The sequence below is a fragment of the Rhincodon typus genome, chromosome 15 (genome assembly GCF_021869965.1).
Source record: "Rhincodon typus isolate 14 chromosome 15, sRhiTyp1.1, whole genome shotgun sequence".
Taxonomy (NCBI): Eukaryota; Metazoa; Chordata; class Chondrichthyes; order Orectolobiformes; family Rhincodontidae; genus Rhincodon; species Rhincodon typus.
Window position 1 is genome coordinate 19,966,268 of NC_063346.1, and position 21,441 is coordinate 19,987,708.

A 21,441-nucleotide genomic window follows, 5' to 3' on the forward strand; every position below is an offset into this window, starting at 1 on the left:
AGGTATTGGGTAGCTGGAACCCATAGCCTAAAAGATGGGGTGGAGTGAAAACTATCAAGAGATTTAATAATCTTAGATGACCACTTGAAATGCCATATCCTGCAAGGCTATGGGTCAAGTGCTGGAAAATAGATGAGAATAGATTGATGCTTGATGATGTCCGAAGAGCCTCTTTCCCAGGCGCGAAAACTCTACGATTCTAGGTAGAGAGTCTTACACTTCATAGTCATAAATGTATTTTTAATCAGAGACATGAATACATGAGTATATCTTTATTTGCTTGTTAAATAATTAACAATAAAATGCAAAATTCATAAAATGTTCAGAACTGTTAAGTTTCCTTTAAATTGAACTCATTTCATTTTTTAAGATAACTTAAAAACTACCTAACTTACCATTCACTGCTGTGAATTAGACCCACTGAATAATTATACCCAGCAATAATTATACTTAGGACTTGTGTCTCCCATTGAGAATGAGTTTCAGAACCACTTTAACATTGTTCAACTATTCCCATAATATTCAAATACATTATCCAGCGTTAGAACATCAACTACACTGACAAAATTAAAACAGAATACAGTTCACTAATGCAGAATTAGTCAATCAAATTTATTACTTGTTAAAAAATGTCATCTGTCCATTGACCCAGTCCTCATTCTGTAAGGATTCATGAATATTGTGGCAGAATGTCTACTTTAAATTTAACTATTAAAACACCATAAAAAGAAAATACATTAATTGAAGTTACAAGAGACAACAGATAATATTCAAAAAGTACAATGTGAAGAATATAAATACAACTATTTGACAATTTCCTCTGAATAGTTCAAAGGCATTCTGTTTTAAATATTGAGTGCCTGTAATTTGCATCCCGAGGTTTCTTCATAGAATCAAATGCTCTTCGCTGGCAGTATAAATGTCTCAACTGCATTCTTAAATTACAACATTTTAATGGATTTCCAATAAAAACTGGACAATACTGGAAACCATTGCATTTGGATTGAAATATAGAAAATAGTAGAAATATACTCGAGAATGATATTTATTAAGAAAAAAGATAAGTTGTGCAATGCGTGACATGTATCCTTCATTTTGTACTGACTGGCCTACTGTGTGTTTCCAGCATTTGTAGTTTCCTTTCAGGTTTCCAGAATTGCAGTTTTCTTTTGTCATACACCAGAATTTGTAAAATGGCTCATATGTGCAACAGGATAATATCTCACCTATGTACAGTGCAAGTTGGTTAATCAATTAAATAGCTTTGTCTCCCTGAGTGCACTTTGCATAATGCGAGCCATTTCCTAACTAACTAACTTGAATAATAGTTGACAAAAATATTTCAATAGATCAGGAACTTGAAACTGAGGAAAATAAATCCAACATTTCTTACATCAATTTCAGAGAAAATGGTGAAAACACACATTTTGAAAATTCAGACCAAAAAGGGGAAAATCAATCAATTATTATTCATTCCTATTACTAAAATCAAAATCAGTAAATAGGGTCTGATTCTTAGTTCTAAGAATAAGCATTAATGCTAGAATAAGCATTACCTTAGAATTCAACAGAAAAGTTAAAAATAATGACATTAAACAATGACATTTTTTACCAAATGCATTTAAAACAACGTTCAAGGAAAATATACATTGCATTGTCTGTTTTATGTTTAACGTTAACTTCTGCATTTCTAAGAAGTAAAATTGTAGGCTTCCGACACAGGAAAAGGCATGCGAGGCTTTGCATTCCAAACATAAACTTCAGCTTAGAACTATAAAACAACAATCTGACTCACATATCAACTTGGCACACTTTATGTCAGTATTGAAAGGCAATAGAATTTCGCTCTACATATCTCAAACCATCACCCTTTAAATGCCACATTTTTGATAATTTTGATTCTAACATGAAAACAAATGGCAGTAACAAGCTAACATGGATTCTAAACATCTATGAATTTTACACACATATGATATCTTCCAATACTTTGATAGGATTTCATTACAACAATTTGGATGTCAAGTGGACAGAAAGTAGATTCCCAAAATTACACAGTAAAATATACATAGGGCAAATAACTTAAAAGCATTTTGGTTATACTGAAAGTAATGCCACAAATATATATCATGGAAAAAAATTTCCATGTGTAAGTTGATTTTAATGATTTTAAAATTGATGTTAAATGACGATACCACAAATAGACACTGTAGCAATTCATTCCCAACTGTGATTTGTTCTTGTTTTTATTCAGAAAATAATTTCTCTTTTTATTGCTGAAGGTCCCATTGAAGATATAAAATATAGTTTTTTCAAAAATGTGCACTGCAAATTTCCCTTACTGCCCTAGCACAAATACTAGTTACAGAGTGCACAAACCCAATGGTCCGTGCAAAGGAAATATCACAAATCAGCCTGATGTGTTTGGATCTGTCACAAAGGCTTGTAGAAGGAGACAAACCAGTGTGCCTTGCAGAAGAAAAAGTAATGTAAAACCAGCATTGCAATTTACTTTTTTCTTTCTTTTCCATATATTCAATTCCAAGATGGCAGGACTAATTCCAAACGGGCTTCTAGTTAATAATAATAAGGCTTTTTATAGAAATTTATTATAATAATTATCAGAAAATACATCACAAGCTGCAGTCAGACCATATTAAATTAACAGATTATTTTAGCATTAGCCAAAGGAAGGACTGTATCTGTTTAATGTTTTGAAGTTAAATAAATTAATCAAAACTCTTGATTGTGAACATTCAATATGCTTCATTCCATCAGGGATCAACTGCACAATTTTAATGCACAGACAATATGAAATGTATTTAGACTAATGTTGCTGGCATGGGAGAATTAGAGTTTTGAATGGCAGAATAAATTGAGTAACACAAATTGAAAATTACAAAGGGGATAAACCTCATGAGCAACAGAATAATATGTATATGCAGGCTGTAAATACAAAAGCATTTGGCTTTCTGGACTCTATTTACCAGAAATATTGAAACTTCCAATAAAACTGATGTATAACACTTTAACTTTCCACCTTAATTCTATGGCTATATCTGTTTTAAAAAACTAATCACTAAGGTATTTAATGTATTATTTTGCAATAATTGAGATCCTAAGCATAATCATGAAGATAATTTATATCTTACAGAACGTGCTGTCTGTTTCTTACATTAATGAAACGATGCATGTTCTGAGTGGTATGTTGCAATGTTGTTGAAATATACTGCTTTCCTCTTTACTGTGATCAAAATAATTCTGCCTGGCTTTCCAATTGAACCATGCCTGGTGTTAAAGGTTAGAAAACATGTTACTGAATAAAAGCATGGTTTTAGTAGTTGCAGAATTGTCATTTCTCTGCGTCATAGTCTGGCATCAGTTATTAAGACTACCTATGAATTTTCATTTTCAATCAGCATATAAAATCACATGCTGAAAGTCCTCCATCTTGACCGTGACCATTTTCAAACTGGTGAAAGTAAAACGTGTTTGTTTTTTTCTGTGAACTTGCTATAGGATGCACTCCATGGTTAAGTTAGTCTACATTATTGACACATTTCAATGAAACAACACAGTTCATTTTTCTTTATTTGTTAAATCTCATGAGCTTCAGGAATAATTTTGACGTCATGTGTACTGTCTTCTTATTTATTGTTACCAAAGGTGAAATTTGATATATGAACTTAGCTTTGCAAAAAGATCAACATTGATCTGAAGAAACAGAGACCATTTCACAAGGGAATAGAATTGCACTCTATTTGATTTTGCAGTTACACTGAATCCCTCAAACTTTTTTTTTAACATTGCATGTAATATATTTTAATTGATTGACTGTTGGAGAATAGATTTCTTTGAGAGGCATCGGAGTCAGTAGACCATTTAATCAAAAGAGAAAAAGAGGTTTATGAAAAGTAGGAAGATACTCAATGTTTTTCACCATACATCATGATCTTAATTACTTGACAAAAGTAATAACTAGGTGCAGTGCAATAATTTTACTGTATGTATTAATTTCAAAATTGGTTGATCCCAAACTTTACAGTGATCACTGATTTTAATTTGTTTTATTGATATTGGCATCGTGGATGGGTGATAAAGGCATTCTTCTTTCATGTATAAAACTTGCTGCTGTTGGGATGCCTTTTTTCCTTGTCCTTGCCTCTGAAGAATGGAAACAGCAGAAAAATCTCTTTGTTAGTTATTCAACTTAGGCTTTGTTAACTTTACCATAAAAGTCTAACAAATAATCAAACATAGGGTCATTCCAAAGTTCTCTCTGTTTCTACCCCAAAAAAGTGACAGTAGTGCTAATATTTTGAGGGAAGCTGGGATTGTTCTCCTTAGAGTGGAATATGTTGAAGGGATCTTTAATCGAATTGTTTAAAATTATGATGTGACCAAACAGAATAAATGGGGAGAAACTAGTTCCACTGGCTTAAATGTCAGTAAGCAGAAGACAGAAATTTAAAACACTTAGCAAAAAAGCAGGTGGGAACATGAGGAGAAGAAATTTATTGTGATTTGGAATAAACTGATTGAAAGAGATGCAGATTCAGTAAAAGAAGGAAGATGGAGAGTGGGGCAAATTCATTAAGTTTTAAAATCGTGGCACAGGCACATTGGATTGAATACTCTTCTGTTGTGCTTTATGATTCTATTTCATTTGAATGATGAATGTTGAAACAGTGTGATGTGCATGGGTGCAGTGAAATCCTATTATAACGACACAGATTATGTAAATAACTTGTGTTGAACATGTTTAGGTTGATAAAAGATTGATGAGAAGAGTGTATTCTGCATTGCTTGACTCATTCAGAGTGCCCAAAGACATTCAAATGCTTACATTCTTAACAGTTCAGTACAATTTATTGCAAATTTTTGTTTTAATATGATATACTTTCCAACTTTTCATGAAAACTAAAATACTAATATTGAGGAGATAAGGATAAGGATACCGATAATTTCTTCGGTATATTTGTTAAATCAAAGTAAATCCACTGTTGAGTGTTCAGTTGATTATAGAGTCCTTAAATATTTTAATGATCAACATGCAGTGGAAATTACAAACCGAAGCTAATTAAGTATTAAATTAAGATTACATGTAGTACAAAGCCAATTGTATGTATTATAACAAAGTATAATTGTGCATTTACTTCTGCACTCTTATTAATATTGAAAGTCGCAACAACGGGTCAAAATCATGGAACTGCCTACATAAAACCATTGTGGGTGTTATGTACACCACATGGTCTCTTGGAATTCATTAGATCCCACAAAACAACATAAAAGATAGAGGCGATTTTGACTAATGAGTGCCTGATCAGCAGATCAGGCAGAAAATTTATCTGCTACTGCAGCAATGCAGAGGTGATGCTTTTGAGGGCTCAGCCACATTTGGATCAACAAAGCAGGGTGCCACGTGGGAGCAATATCACCAAATTAGTACTGACTAATATTGAGACACTCTGGCCAGTAACAAGTTGATGGGTAAAATGGACAGGGATTAAGATATCAGAGATTTCCACTGGCACCTCAAAAAGACTGCCAAACTTACTTTCTCAGCATTGTTACCCAATTAAACTGATCAGTGCATCTAGGGCAGCAGTTCCAACATAAACTCATAGCTGGTGTCCTGGGATATTAGAGGGGGCCATCTGCCTGAAACAGACAGACACTTTGGACAAAAAAACAGTATGCTCCTTTCAAAAGAGTACTCATCATATTGCTGAGGCTTGTGGGACCGTAGGGGTACAAAACTCATGTTGAGGCTTTTATAGTCTTGGGGCACAACAAGATAAAATCACCAGCAGAATCTTTCGGCATTTACAAGAGATCTACAATCACTCTTTCACTTAGTTTCTCAGGATTAAAGTTTCCATAGACTGTACTCACCTCCTCTTTGGAACTTCTGGCAGCTGATCTCTCTGACCTCCACCCCTTGCGGTTTGTATTGTAGTATCATATAGTATTGGGTCAAATTGTCGCTGACGAGGTGCACTGGTGCTATATAACCCATCTAAAGTCCGTTGTCTTTTTAAGGCACTGTCATATAACCCTTCAAGTGGCCGCTGCTGTAACTGTTGACGTGAGGAGTAGAGTTCCTCTTCACCTTCCTGTGATTATCAAATAATATGCATTTAATGGCAGGATTAGCTAATCTTTTTTTAAATTCAGTAATGGGATGAGGGCATCGCTGGCTAGGCAGCATTTATTGCCCATCCATAATTACCCATAGGGCAGTTCAGAGTCAACCACATTGCTGTGGGTCTGGAGTCACATGTAGGCCTGACCAGATAAGGATGGCAGTTTCCTTCCCTAAAGGACATTAGTGAACTAGATGGGTTTTTCCAACAGTCGGCAATGGATTCATGGTCATCATTAGATTCTTAATTCCAGATATTTATTGGATTCAAATTCCACCATGTGCCATGGCGGGATTCGAACCTGGGTCCCCAGAACATTATCTGGGTCTCTAGATTAACAGTCCAGCAATAATACCACTAGGCCATTGTCTCCCCTTGAGTTAGTGTTTGTGTGATCATTTTTAAAGGATATGGTTTTTGGCAGCAGAATATCACAAATAATCATGTTACGTAAGTTGAATGCCTCTGCAATCTTTTAGGTGATCATTTCGCAAAAGTATGATTTCTTTAGCAGAGGAAATGACCTCCACTTTGTTAGCTCCTTAATTCACAACAGGATAGAGTGAGATGTCTTACCAGATTACTAACACTGAAGGGTGACAGTAGGGAATAATAACTTTCCAAATATAGACTTGGATTGTCACAGTGTTAAGGGCTTGGATAGTGAAGAATTTGTTAAGTGTATACAAGAAAGCTTCCTTATTCAATATGTGGATGTACCTACTGGTGAAGGAGCAATACTTGACCTTCTGTTGGGAAATTAAGGAAGGGCAAGTGACTGAGGTGTTAATGGGGGAGCACTTTGGAACAATTGATCATAATTGTATTAGTATTAAAATTGTTATGGAAAAGGATAGAACTGATCAAAATGTTAACGTTCTATATTGGAGTAAGATCAATTATGACAGTATTAGACAGGAACTTTCAAAAGTTGCTTAGGGGAAGCTATTCACAGGTTAATGATGGTTGAGAAATGGGAGGCCTTCAAAAATGAGATAATGAGAGTTCAGAGAAAGTATGTTCCTATTAGTGTGAAGGGCAAGGCTGGTAAGTGTACAGAATGCTGGATGACTAGAGAAATTGAGGCTCTGATCAAAGAAGGGAGCATGTATCAATTATAGACAGCTGGGATCAAGTGAATCCTGAGAGGAGTCGGAGGGCAATAGGTGTATACTTCAGAGGGAAATCAGGAGGGCAAAAAGGGGACATGAGATAGTTTTGGTAAATAGAATCAAGGAGAACTCTAAGAGATTCTGTAAGTACATTAAGGGCAAAAGAGTAACTAGGGAGTAAATAGGGCCTTTTAAACATCAACATGGCCATCTATGTGTGGAACCACAGTAAATAGGTGAGATATTAAACGAATATTTTGAGTCAGTATTTATTATGGAGAAGGATATGGAAGCTAGGGAACTTGGCGCTATAAATAGTGATATCTTCAAAAGAGTTCATCTTACAGAAGAGGTGCTGGAGGTCTTAAAACACACAAAAGTAAAAAAATCTCCGGAACCTGAACAGGTGTTTCCCAGAACTTTGTGGGAAGTTAGGGAAAAAATTTCTGGGGCCCTTGCTGAAATATTTGTAAAATCGACAGCCACGGGTGAGGTGCTGGAAGACTGGAGGTTGGCTAATGTGGTGCCATTATTTAAGAAAAGCTGTAAGGAAAAGCCAGGAAACTATAGACCAATGAGCCCTATGCCAGTGGTGGGTAACTTGCTGGAGGGGATTCTGAGGGAGAGGATTTGGAGAGGCAACGACTGATCAGAGGAATGGCTTTGTGTGTGGGAAATCATGTCAAGTGGCGACAAAGAAAATTGATGAAGGCAGAGTATTAGATGTTTTCCAAATGGACTTCAGCAAAGCATTCAACAAGGTTCTGCATTGTAGACTGGTTAGTATGATTAGATAACTTGGGATCAGGGAAGCTAGTCAATTGGATACAAAATTGTCTTGAAGGTAGGAGAGGGTGGTGGTAGAGGGTTGCTTTTAGGACTGGAGGCCTGTGACCAGCGATGTGCCACAAGGATTGGTGCTGGGTTCACTGCTTTCTTTCATTTATACAAATGGTTTAGATGTGAATATGGGAGGTATGGTTAGTTAGTTTGCAGATGACACAAAAATAGGTGGCATAATGGACAGTGAAGAAGATTATGTCAGAGTACAGCAGGACCTTGATCAGATGTGCCAATGGGCTGAGGTGTGGCAGATGGAATTTAATTTAGATAAATGTGAGGTATTGCATTTTGGTAACGCAAACGAGGGCAGGACTTATACAGCTAATGGTAGGGCCCTGGGGAGTGTTGACGAACAAAGAGACCGAGGGGTGCAGGTGCATAGTTTCTTGAAAGTGGAGTCACAGGTAGATAGGGTGGTGAAGAAGATGTTTGGCGTGCATGCCTTCATTGGTCAGAACTCTGAGTATAGGAGTTGGGACATCATGTTGCAGCTGTACAGGACACTTGTGAGGCTACTTTTAGATACTGCGCACAGTTCTGGTTGCCTTTCTATAGGAAAGATGTTGTGAAACTTGTGAAGGTGCAGAAAAGATTTACAAGGATGTTGCCAGGATTGGAGGGTTTGGGTTATAGGGAGAGGCTAAATAGGCTGGGGCATTTTCCCTGGAGTGCCGGAGGCTGAGGGGTGACCTTACGGAGGTTTATAAAATCATGAGGGGCATGGATAGGGTGAATAGCCAAGGTCTTTTTACCAAAATGGGTGTGTCTAAAACTAGACAGCATAGGTTTAAGGTGAAAGGGTAAAGGATCTGAGCGGTAACTTTTTCATGCAGAGGCTGGTGTGTGTATGGAATGAGCTGCCAGAGGAAGTGATGGAGGTTGGTACAATTATGCAATTTAAAAGGCACCCGGATGGGTACATGAATAGGAGGGGTTTAGAGCGTCTAGGTCAGCGTGGACGGCATGGACGAGTGGAACAAAGATCTGTTTCCATGCCGTACAATAAAATAATTTAACTTCCTTGTGCGAAATTTATTGTGGTTGTTTCACTCAAATAATAAACATTATGCAAATAATTCAAATATAGACAAAAAATGTACTTTGAAATGTTACATTGACAGTTTCGCTATGTGAAGTCTGACCTGTTGAAACTTCAGTTCTTACCTGTAACTACTCTGATTGCTAATTTTCTATTAGCGGTCCTACTTTAACTATCATAACTATAGACTATTTCACAGGCATACCTAATGGCTATTGGGGTATCTTAGTGAAGCCTGAAAAAAATTATTTTGGGTTGGATTTCCCCATTTTTAGCTGTGTTATTTTTGGGGTGGCAGCTTCAAGGCAGGTTTACATGGCTCACAGTGACTTTTCTCACTACCTTGCACTCCTCACTTTGTTAATTATTTGTCAACCTTGTCGTGTAATCTCACAGCATGAGAGGCAAGATTCTGGCTCCTGCCAGGACTTTCTGGTGTACAAGCGACTGGAGCCACACCGAAAGCCCAGCTACACATGACTTGAGATGCCGCAAGGCAAGAACTACCTTGCGCACTGTCCTCTTAACAAACCAAAATGTCACAGAAAGGAAAGCTGGCATGCGGCTTTACAGATTGGGACCTGGAGTTCCTGGTGGACAGGGTGGTCCATAGGAGGTCCATCCTTTACCCAGCAGCCAAAGCACCAAACACAGCTGGCCTGGACTCAAAGAGCAGCTCGGGTCAGGGCTGACACCAGGTTTAGAGGGAATACACAGCAGTGCAGGAAAAAGCTTAATGATTTTCTGCATTTGGTAAGGTTAGATTCCACCACCTTCTCTCTGCTATGGCACACTCACTCTAACACTGTTACCACACACATACCTCAGCAACACTTGTGGGCTACCAGCCTCACTACTGTATGCAGCTTTCCGATTCTACAGCTCTCACCACCACACCCCCACCCCCACTCCCACTCCTTTCCTGTCGAAGGAGCTATGCAATCCATAGTGGTTGGCAGCCTCCAAGCAAGTGCAAAGCGAAGAAAAATCGCTGGACTGCATACCAGTCATTTTACACACTTAATCAGGGGCTTCGAAAATGGCATCATTCTCAAAAGAAGCTTCGGGGTTCTAGAGACCACCGATTGATGCCTATACTTAAGGGAAATCAACAACGGGAAGGTAGATATTTTCCTTTCTTTTCTCTTGGAGTGAGGGTGAGGGGAGGTGTCGGAGGAGTTGGAGGCAGGGAAAGGGGATGGCTTTTGGAAACCACTCCCTTGCCTTCCAACCATGCCAAAACCAGTCCAGCTCGTCCCTGCCTCCCTAACCTGTTCTTCCTCCCACCTATCCCCTCCTCCCACCTCAAGCCGCACCTCCATCTCCTACCGACCAACCTCATCCCGCCCCCTTGACCTGTCCGTCCTCCCTGGACTGACCTATCCCCTTCCTAACTCCCCACCTACACTCACCTTTACTGGCTCCATCCCCACCTCTTCGATCTGTTTGTTTCCTCTCCACCTATCCTCTCCTCTATCCCTCTTCTATCCGCCTCCCACTCTCTCCCTATTTATTTCAGAACCCCCTTCCCCTCCCCCTTTTCTGATGAAGGGTCTAGGCCCGAAACGTCAGCCTCTCTCCTCCTATGATGCTGCTTGGCCTGCTGTGTTCATCCAGCCCTGCACCTTGTTGTCTCGGATTCTCCAGCATCTGCAGTTCCTACTATCTCATGTCAGACTGCTGTTAGGTTGGGCCAAATGGAGGACCCTATCCCAACCTGGTTAGCAGGTGGAGTCCAGTTGGGAAACAAACCATTTTGCCGCTTGCCAGGAATGCAGGGAACTAGGGAATGTGGTGAGTTGGGGTCCTTAAGTGGCTCTTACTTGACCAGTACAGAAAGTCTCTAATGGACTTCCTCAACAGCACTTCATTGGTGACATGGACGGAAGGCAATGAGATTCTTTCAGTGCCAACCCTCCCAAATATGTCCCACTAACTCTTGCCACCTCCAGCGAGGGGAAAACTGTGCTCTATATTTCTAATGCATGAATCATAATCTGGTGGGGGATATCGCCTGCACTGTACAATTTTATATCCGACTGGATTTTTATTCCATTGAAATTAATGTAATGAAAACATGATATTCTGTGGAGTGTGTGTGATCTGCAATCCCTGGTGGGGAAGATGAAATCCATCCTGCTGTCTCTTTCATTTCATGTCATTTCTTTACATTACAACACTGACTGCGCATTATTAGTTTTGAAGTGCTTTGGGATGTGCTGGGGTCTAGAAAGGCGTTATATAACTGCAAGTTCTTTTTCTCTTACCTATCAGGTTTGGATTTCTGGAACATGTAGAGAGAAATTCATGCTTTCAATGATAACTTACCAGGTTACAAGTTAACAATAATTAATAGTCTGAGTTATAAAAATTTACCCCTAATTGGTTCACTTCACACTGGATAAGCAGAGATGCCAATTCTATGTCTTCATTGTAACCATTTTTAAGAGGAACTGATCGATATCCTGGAGAGAAGATGGAAAACATGCATTTACTGAATGTTCAAATTTCTGAACATTAAACAACATCATCATTTCAATTATACTGACAAATTGACATCTTACATCAAAACCCCATGGAAACTAATTCAAGTGTTAGTATGCACGATGGGAGCTTGCTTCATATTCAAAACTTCCTAATAGTTTTTATACAAAACCTTACCAACGTGAAGATTTTGTGAATGTGAAGTAGAACTAACTCCCTTTCAACTTCCTTTTTATTCATCATGGGATATGCACATTGTTAGCAAGTTCAGCATTTATTGCTCATTGCTAATTGCCCTTAGGAATATGGTGTAAGGCACCTTCTTGTACCGCTGCAAGCCTTGTAGCTCCCTTCCAAAAATAATTGCTGTATTTTGTATTTTTATGGGGAAATAACACAATACATGAATCTTTCCAGACAGAATCACAGATTCTGCGGGCAAATGGCTAGCTGATTATGCATAGGCACATTGACTGACTCAACATTCTGTCACAGTTTTGAAATGTTAATGCATGCAGGCACACAACTCCTACTCAAAGCATGCATAAAGATACCGATCCTAAGTCATAGGAGACACAGGATGTTTGTGAAATTGCTGTTTGTGGTGAACAGAAATGTAGAGAGAAAGCAAAATTTTAACAAAGTGGATTTGCTGGTCCTAGGTCCTAGGTATACTAAAGTTGTGCCGACATTAGATTATGTGCAGCATGATTCTGCAGCAACTGATTGTGATGAAAACATAATTAAATTTATTAGTTTTATGTTAATTTGATGAATATATCCAATAAAGAAAAAAATTCACCATTATAGACTTACGGTCTCCTCGTCCATTGCTGTATTCTAACAATAGAAGATCTAAATTTAACCATAATAATATTTCACTTTCATTTTATTCCATCTTTTCATTTTAATGAAAGACTTTGTTCACCAAATTGACTTTGTGTTCACCATGTCTGGAGCATGTCTGTACTTTCTCAGAAATGAATTGAAATGCTGCAAAACTTCATTCACATGTCGACAACTAAACACAATCTCAGATATGTTAAGCAGCAGGTTAATTTTGTTCAGTAGAAAGTTTGAAACGTCACTTCTCACACTGTTTACATTTGTGTATGCTGAACGTGAGCTACAATTAACTGGAATTTTGTCAGTCACAGATATTACAAGAAATACTTCACTGAAACCTCATATGATAGCTAGACCAGCCTCATTTTGCCCTTGAGACATTTCAATGATTGCTTTTCTAAATTTGAACATAAATTAGACTCCTAACAAAGATGTAACGTCAGAAATTCATTATATAAAATCATGATAAATTTCAGCAAAAGCACAATGAACTCAGAGATGCAAGTTTGACTGAAGGAAGAATTAAAACAAGGTGCTTGACATTACAGCAATGGTTCAAATAGACATATTTATAAAATGTAAGTCCAAAATAATCAGGCTAGGCAAGAAGCCTGGGCGTCTGCAGATGAGTACTTTAAGAATCATTGCTCTGTTTTCTTTATTCACTCATACAGCATCTCTGGCTGGGTCAGCATTTATTACTGGAGGGCAGTTAGGAATCAACCACATTGCTGTGGGTCTGGAGTCACATGTAGGCCAGACCAGATAAGGATGACGGTTGTCCTTCCCTAAAGGACATTAGTGAACGAGATGGGTCTTTTTAAACAATCGACAATAGCTTCATGGTCATCTTTAGACCCCTTAATCCCAGACTCTTTATTGAGTTTAAATTCTACCAGCTGCCATGGCAGGATTTGAACCTAGGTACCCAGAACATGAGATAGTAGGAACTGCAGATGCTGGAGAATCCGAGACAACAAGGTGCAGGGCTGGATGAACACAGCAGGCCAAGCAGCATCATAGGAGCAGAGAGGCTGACGTTTCGGGCCTAGACCCTTCATCAGAAAAGGGGGAGGGGAAAGGGGTTCTGAAATAAATAGGGAGAGAGTGGGAGGCGGATAGAAGATGGATAGAGGAGAGGATAGGTGGAGAGGAAACAAACAGATCAAAGAGGCGGGGATGGAGCCAGTAAAGGTGAGTGTAGGTGGGGAGTTAGGAAGGGGATAGGTCAGTCCAGGGAGGATGGACAGGTCAAGGGGGCGGGATGAGGTTGGTCGGTAGGAGATGGAGGTGCAGCTTGAGATGGGAGGAGGGGATAGGTGGGAGGAAGAACAGGTTAGGGAGGCAGGGACGAGCTGGACTGGTTTTGGGATGCGGTAGGGGGAGGGGAGATTTTGAAACTTGTGAAATCCACATTGATACCATTGGGCTGCAGGGTTCCGCCTCCCACTCTCTCCCTATTTATTTCAGAACCCCCTTCCCCTCCCCCTTTTCTGATGAAGGACCCAGAACATGAGCTGAGTTTCTGGATTAATATTCTAGTGACAAAACCACTAAGCCATTGACTGCCCAAACAGATGAGGTGGAGTCACATTAACACTGAGTCGCCAAGGGGGTCAGAGCCGAAGGATACATTTCCAAGGTTTTTAAAATTAATACAAACAGTAAATTCTGAATCAGAATTTGCTTTGATAATGGAGCCCTTTTCCTTCATTAAGATATAGAATTCATAAATGCGCGCACAAAAATCAAGACTTTTGGATCATGCATGGGGAAACCTATCATATGTCTCTTAAAAACTGAGTATACATTCTCCAAGCCTTCTTTCCTCCCAGGATCAAAATATCTTAAATTGTCCAGGTTGTGTCTGGCTAAACTCTGTTATGCTGCCTAATATCCAAGACCCATTTCCACTGAGGTTCTGATCTGTTAATACCAACCAGTTTTAATTCCTTTGACTGGAAAAGTGGCATGAGCTAAAAAGTTAGGATCACTGAACATATCCTCTTCATACACGACAAATCGGAGAAAAGCTAAAGAGGGATCTTGAATGACAAATTCCTCATTAGTGTCTTCTGCTCCTGGCCAAACTGGATTAAGGCCATTATCATCTAGAATACAAAAAAAAACATGATTTAAATAACTTATTATTCACAAGACACTTTCCTCCATATATAAATCTGTATTTCTCTTGGCTCATTTTACACATCACAGAATATTACTTATCACATTTTAGCCTTTTAGCAGCAGTTAAACATAGCACAAAAGCACATAATAATGAACAATGCATTATTGAAGACATATTGCTGCAGTTTAAACCCCTGCCTTTTACTAAATTAAAACTTAGTGCGATTGAGATCTTGTAATTGGATTCACCGTTGCTAAATCTCAACAATCACAGCAAGATGTTTCTACAATTCCACAATCTCTGCACCTTACGAAAACCTGAAAGCCTAAAAAAAAGCCTTACTTTTCTTTTTCAGATTCTGACTGTTATTTTTAATTTGTTCAGAGGACATGAGCATCAATGGCATGGACAGCATTTGTTACCCCTCCCTAATTGCCCTTTAGAGGGTAATAGTGAGTTGCCTTCCTGTACTGTTACAATCCATGTCACCGGATCAAGAAGGGTTACAGCAGAGAGGGAGGTCATTCGACCCATGTACCTGACCTGGCTAGTTAAATAAGCATCCTTAACACGTGCCAATCTCAGCTTTTTTCCCTCATGTTGTAGCACATTACGTTTATCCAAATAATCATCCAATGCTCTTTTCAATGCCTCAGTTGAACCTGCTTCCACAACACTTTCAAGCACTGCATTACATATCCTGACCATTCACTGAATCAAAGGAAGTTTCTCCTCATTTCACCCTTTTGTCTTTTGCAGATCATTTTACATCCATGCCCTCTTATTCTTGTTGCTTTTATAAGCAGGAACAGTACATCTCACTCTCTACTCTATCCAGCCCATGCTTCAATTTGAAAACCTCTGTCAGATCTATTGATCCAATCAGAAGGTGGCAGAAACGTCACTGAGAGGAATTCTGGGAGATGGCACTGCAGTCACCATGACCAGTCTGAATATCTTGGAGGAACTGGTGTCAAGGCTCTTCACAGACCACGTGGTTTGGTTGGAGAAGCAGTTGGACACACTGCGGTGCAGACAGGGGCCAGAGAGTGATAGATTCTAGCTATAGGGAGGTGGTCACACCCCCACAGGTCCAGGCAGATAGGTGGGTGACCGCCAGGAGAGGCAGGCAGGTAGTTCAGGAGTCTCCTGTGGCCATTCCCCATTCAAACAGGTGTACCGTTTTGGATACTGTTGGGGGGGATAGCGTCTCAGGAGATAGTACTACCAGTAGCCAGACCTCTGGCACCACAACTAGTTCTGCTGTAGAGCAGGGTGTGACAAAGTCTAGGTGAGCAATAGTAGTAGGTGACTCAATAGTCAGGGGCATAGATAGGCATTTCTGTGGCTGTGAACGAGACTCTAGGATGCTGTGTTGCCTCCCTGGTGCCAGGGTCCTTGGTGTCTCTGAGTGGTTACAGGACATCCTGAAGCGGGAGGGAAAAGAGCCAGAAATCATTGTCCACATTGGCACAAATGACACAGGTAGGAAGAAGGAAGAGGTCCTGCAAAGACAATTCAGGGAGTTAGATAGGGAGCTAAAATGCAGGACTACCAGGGTAGTAATCTCAGGATTACTATCTGTGCCACGGGCTAGTGAGGCTAGGAACAGAGAGAAAGAATGCAGTTGAACACGTGGCTACAGAGCTGGTCTGGTTAGATATATGGATAATTGGGATACCTTCTGGGGAAGGTGGGACCTGTACAGGAAGGACGGGTTGCACCTGAACTGGAGGGGCACCAATATCCTGGGCGGGAGGTTTGCTAGAGCTCTTCGGGAGGATTTAAACTAGTGTGGCGGGGGTGGAAACTGGAATACTAGGCCAGTAAGTACAGGGACTGGGGACAAAAGTGTGACAGAGATATGCATAGCACAGAGTAAGATCAGGCACAGGGAAGTCATGGGGCTCAGAGTGAGTGGAGGACTGGAGTGCATTTACTTCAATGCAAGAAGTATAGCAGGTAAGTCAGATGAACTAAGAGCATGGATTACTGCCATTTGGATTATGATGTTATTGCCATTACAGAGGCATGGTTAAAGGAGGGGCAGGACTCGCAGCTTAACTTTCCTGGGATATTGCTGTTTCAGATGGGACAGAAAGGGAAACAAAAGGGGTGGGAGAGTTGTGTTGCTGGTTAGGGATCACATCACAGCTGTGTTGAAGGAGGACACATCAGAGGGATCTTGTATTGAGGCATTATGGGTGGAGCTCAGGAATAGGAAGGGTGAAATCACAATGTTGGGAGTTTGCTATAGACCCCCCAACAGCCCACGTGAGACAGAGGAACAGATATGTAGTCAGATACTGGAAAAGTGTGAAAAAAGCAGGGTGGTTGTTGTGGGTGACTTCAACTTTGCTCTTATTGACTCGGACGCCCTTACAGCCAGGGGCTCGGATGGCGAGCAATTTGTTAGTTGTGTCCAAGAGGGCTTTTTGAGGCAGTATGTTGACAATCCAACCAGAAAGGAGGCCGTATTAGACTTGGTCCTAGGGAATGAGCCAGGACAAGTAATTGATGTTTCAGTAGGACAGCATTTTAGGCTTAGTGACCATAACTCCACAGGATTTCGAACAGTCTTGGAAAAGGACACAAGTGGCCCTCGGGTGAGGGTGCTTAATTGGGCAAGAGCCAATTACACCCAAATTAGATAGGAACTGGAGAATGCGAATTGGAAGCAGTTATTTGAGGGCAAATCTACCTCTGGCATGTGGGAGGCTTTTAAAAACCAATTGACTAAAGTGCAGGACATGCATGTCCCTGCAAAATTAAAGGATAGGAATGGCAGGATTCAGGAACCATGGATGACAAGGGAAATTGTAATGTCAGTCAAAAGAAAAAGGGAAGCAGATGACAAGTCTAGGCAGGTACAAACTGATGAAGCCCTGGAGGAGCACACAGAAATTAGGAAGGAACTTAAATATGCAATTAGGAAGGCAAAAAGGGGCCATGAAATGTCTTTAGCAAACAGGGTCAAGGAGAATACTAAGGCTTTTTATGGATATGTTAGGAGAAAGAGGGTACGAGTAGGCCTACTCAAGGATGAAGGAGGGAGGTTATACGTAGAGCCACAGGAATTGGGGGAGATCCTGATTGAGTACTTTGTATCGGTTTTCCCCAAGGAGAAGGACATGACTAATGGAATGAGTGTGTGAGTACTCCAGAGAATGTCAACATATTGAAAGAGGAAGTTTTGGGAATCCTAAGTTGCATTAAGATAGACAAGTTCCCAATGAGCAGATGGGGTCTACCCCAGGTTACTCAGAGAGACAAGGGAGGAAATAGCTGGGGCATTGGCAGATATCTTCACATCCTCGTTGACTGCAGATGAAGTTCCAGAGGACTGGAGATTAGCGAATGTTGTTCCCTTCTTTAAGAAAGGATGCAGGGATAATCCAGGAAACTACAGACCGGTGAGCTTGATGTCTGTGGTGGGGAAGCTCTTGGAGAAGATACTGAGGGACAAGATGTATGCACATTCGGAGAAAAATGGACTAGTTAGTCACAAGCAGCATGGTTTTGTACCGGGAAGGTCATGTCTCACCAACCACATTGAATTTTTTGAAGACGTGACAAAGATAATTGACGAGGGAAGGACTGTGGATGTAGTTTATATGGACTTTAGTCAGGCATTTGATAAAGTCCCACATGGCAGGTTGGTACAAAAACTAAAATCACAAGGGATTCAGGGTGGCCTGGCTTGATGGATAGAAAACTGGCTTGATCATAGAAGACAGAGGGTAGTGGTGGAAGGTTGTTTTTCAGAATGGAGACTAGTAACTAGTGGTGTTCCACAGGGGTCAGTCTTAGGTTGTTAGTTGTTTGTAGTATATATAAATGATCTGGAGGAAAATGTGGGTGGTGTGATAAGCAAGTTTGCTGGTGACACGAAGATTAGTAGAGTTGCTGATAGTGCCAACGATTGTGAAAGTATACAACAGGATATAGATAGATTGGCGGTTTGGGCACAGAAATGGCAAATGGAGTTTAATCCAGACAAATGCGAGGCGATGCATTTGGAGGATCAAATTTAGGTGTGATAATGTAAATGGCAGAACCCTTAGGAACACTAACATTTAGATGGATCTGGGCATGCAGGTCCACAGTTGCCTGAAAGTGGCAACACAGGTGGCCAAGGTAATTAAGAAGGCATATGGCATGCTTGTCTTCATCTCCTGCGGCATGGAGCACAAGAGTTGGCAAAACATGTTGCACGTATATAAAACCCTTGTGAGGCTGCATTTGGAGTATTGTGCGCAGTTTTGATCACCACAGTACCTGAAGGATATGGAAGCTTTGGAGAAAGTATAGAAAAGATTCACCAGGATGTTGCCTGGTCTCCAGGGCATTGACTATGAGGTTAAAGGTTAAAAAGACTAGGATTGTTTTCACTGGAAAGACGGCGGCTGAGAGGAGACCTGACAGAGGTCTACAAAATTATGAGAGGAATAGATAGGGTGGATAGTCAGATGCTTTTTCTCAGGATTAAAGTTTCAATTAGAAGGGGGTACAGGTTCAAGGTCAGAGGGAGAAAGTTTAAGGGAGATGTACGAGGGAAGTTTTTCACACAGTGAGTGGGAGCAGCCTGGAATGTACTACCAGAAGAGGTGGTGGAAGTGGGCACATTGAAGACATTAAGAGGCACCATGATGGGTACATGAGTAGAGAGGGAATAGAGGAATACAGATTGAAAAATGGCAAGTTTGTTTTTAGATTAATCAAGGCATGGTGATCCGCACAGGCTTGGAGGGCCGAAGGGCCTATTCCTGTGTTCCATTTGTTCATCTCCTCTCAGCTTTCTTCTTTCCAATGAGTCCAAATGCTTCAAACTGTCCTCATTACTGAAGTTCTGCATCCCTGGAACTATTCTTGTAAACCACTTCTGCACTCTTTCCAATGAGTTTACATCCTTGTTATAATGTGGTGGCCACAAATGTACACATTACTCCAGCTGAAGTCTGACAAGTATCTTATATAGGTTCAAGATCACCTCTTTTACTCTATTCCCTTCTTAATAAAGACAAGGATGCTACGTGCTTTAGTACCTACTCTTTCTACCTGTCCTGCAGCCTTCAATGATCTGTACATACATACACCCATCTCCCTTTGCTCCTGAGCCCCATTTAGAATTGGACCCCCATTTTATATTTTCTCTCAATGTTCTTCCTAACAAAATGCAACACTTCACATTTCTCTGCATTGAACTTCATCTGCCACTATCAAGTCTGCCAACGTATCTATGTCCTTCTGAAGTACTATACTGTTCTCCTCACAGCTTTCAATTCTTCAAACTTTTGAGATATCTGTAAACTTTGAAATTGTCCCCTGCATTCCAAGATCGAGATCATTATTTTGATCTTAGGGTTTGCTCTGACACTTACTCTAACAGCTCTCCCCCAAATTCACTCTGAGGGCCCTACACATGCCATCACCATACTCTCATCTGATTTCTTTCTCCCTATCCCATTCTAACAGGTCTCACCACCAATCACCTCTGCCCATTACATTTGCGAGCAGTTGAATGAGGTGACAATGGGAGAATGTTTAGAAAGCACAATTGTGACAGTGGTGAAGGGAGTGAATGTTTAAGGTGGTGGAATGGGTGCCAATCATGCAGGTTGCTTTGTCTTGTTTGAGTGCTTGACAACTGCAGCCTCTGGTGCAAACAGAATCATCTGAGGTCGCAGAATATTCCACATCATTTTAAAATAGAACACAATCAGGACTAGTTTGATATGTTACTGAGTGATTTTACTCAAACGTCAATAAAAGACATTCATAGCGAAACTAAAAGAAAAGCAAAAACATCAACAGCTTAATTAGTGAAATAATTTCCACATTGCATGATTTCTTTCACACAAACTTACTTATCACTACTGTTTTGAACTTCTTATTCTCATTCTCAGCTCCACACAATTCCACTTCTACAAAAGGACAAACTATACTCCTGCCAGGTTTGGGTAGATGACGGGCACCAAGAAGCTACAAAAACAATGAGAATGATAAACAAATTATGCAAAAATCCAACAAAGTATATTATAAAATAGGATACATGGGGCTTTTGAGGCACAATGGTAGCATCTCTGCCTCTTAACAGACAGTCTGTGTTCAAGTCCCATCTATGCTGGAGGTTTGTTATAATGTTATCCAGATAGGTTAATTAAAATAGCTATCACATGGGTAACATGCTACGAAATTAAACAGCAAACAAGCCCTCAGATTGATTTTGGTTAATGTGACTTGACTCAGCCAGCTACAAAGGATCAAACTGTAACTGGGCTTTCTGATCTTGATGAGGTTTTAAAAAAAAAGGTCTCGTGGTGCAGTGGCAGCGTCTGTACCACTGGGTCAGCACTGGAGGAAGGGTCACCGGACCCGAAACGTTAACTCTGATTTTTTCTTCACGGATGCTGCCAGACCTCCTGAGCTTTTCCAGCAACTTTGCTTTTTGTTCTTGAGTCCCACCTACCCCGAATATGTTCCAAAACATGATCAAGCAGGTTGACTAAAACAACTACAGCACGAAGGGCCAGAACCACTTAATTTCTGCTGCAAGGAATAAGTTATACATCCACCCAATAACCTTCACCACTTTTGATGGGAGTGCAATTGCTTCCAAGGGCATCTTTAGAAGTAACACAGTTTCACTTGATACATCATATTTTATAACTTTGACTAATGCAACTTCACTTCTTAAGACTGACTCAGGATGAAAAATGATTCCACAGCTTTGGCATCATTATAAGGCATCTTCCAATGTGCAGAAACACTAATGTACTCATGTACTAACATGTAATATTACTCTGCAATCAGAAGACCTCTGTCTATAAGATGACACATGCAGAG

At 40.2% G+C, this 21,441-nt stretch overlaps 1 protein-coding gene across 1 annotated transcript in view; it reads right to left on the bottom strand.

Annotated features, from left to right (window-relative positions):
• Window positions 1-223: 223 nt before the first annotated feature.
• The window catches only part of plcg2 (phospholipase C, gamma 2), a 189,706-nt gene continuing 168,488 nt past the window's right edge, over window positions 224-21,441 (bottom strand). The window contains exons 28-32 of the mRNA XM_048606015.1: window positions 20,463-20,577; window positions 14,408-14,578; window positions 11,514-11,602; window positions 5,893-6,113; window positions 224-4,161 (exon numbers count right to left, since the gene is read on the bottom strand). Of these exons, the coding sequence (XP_048461972.1) occupies window positions 4,110-4,161; window positions 5,893-6,113; window positions 11,514-11,602; window positions 14,408-14,578; window positions 20,463-20,577 (648 nt within the window). The 3' untranslated portion in view covers window positions 224-4,109. The remainder of the gene's footprint in view (window positions 4,162-5,892; window positions 6,114-11,513; window positions 11,603-14,407; window positions 14,579-20,462; window positions 20,578-21,441) is intronic.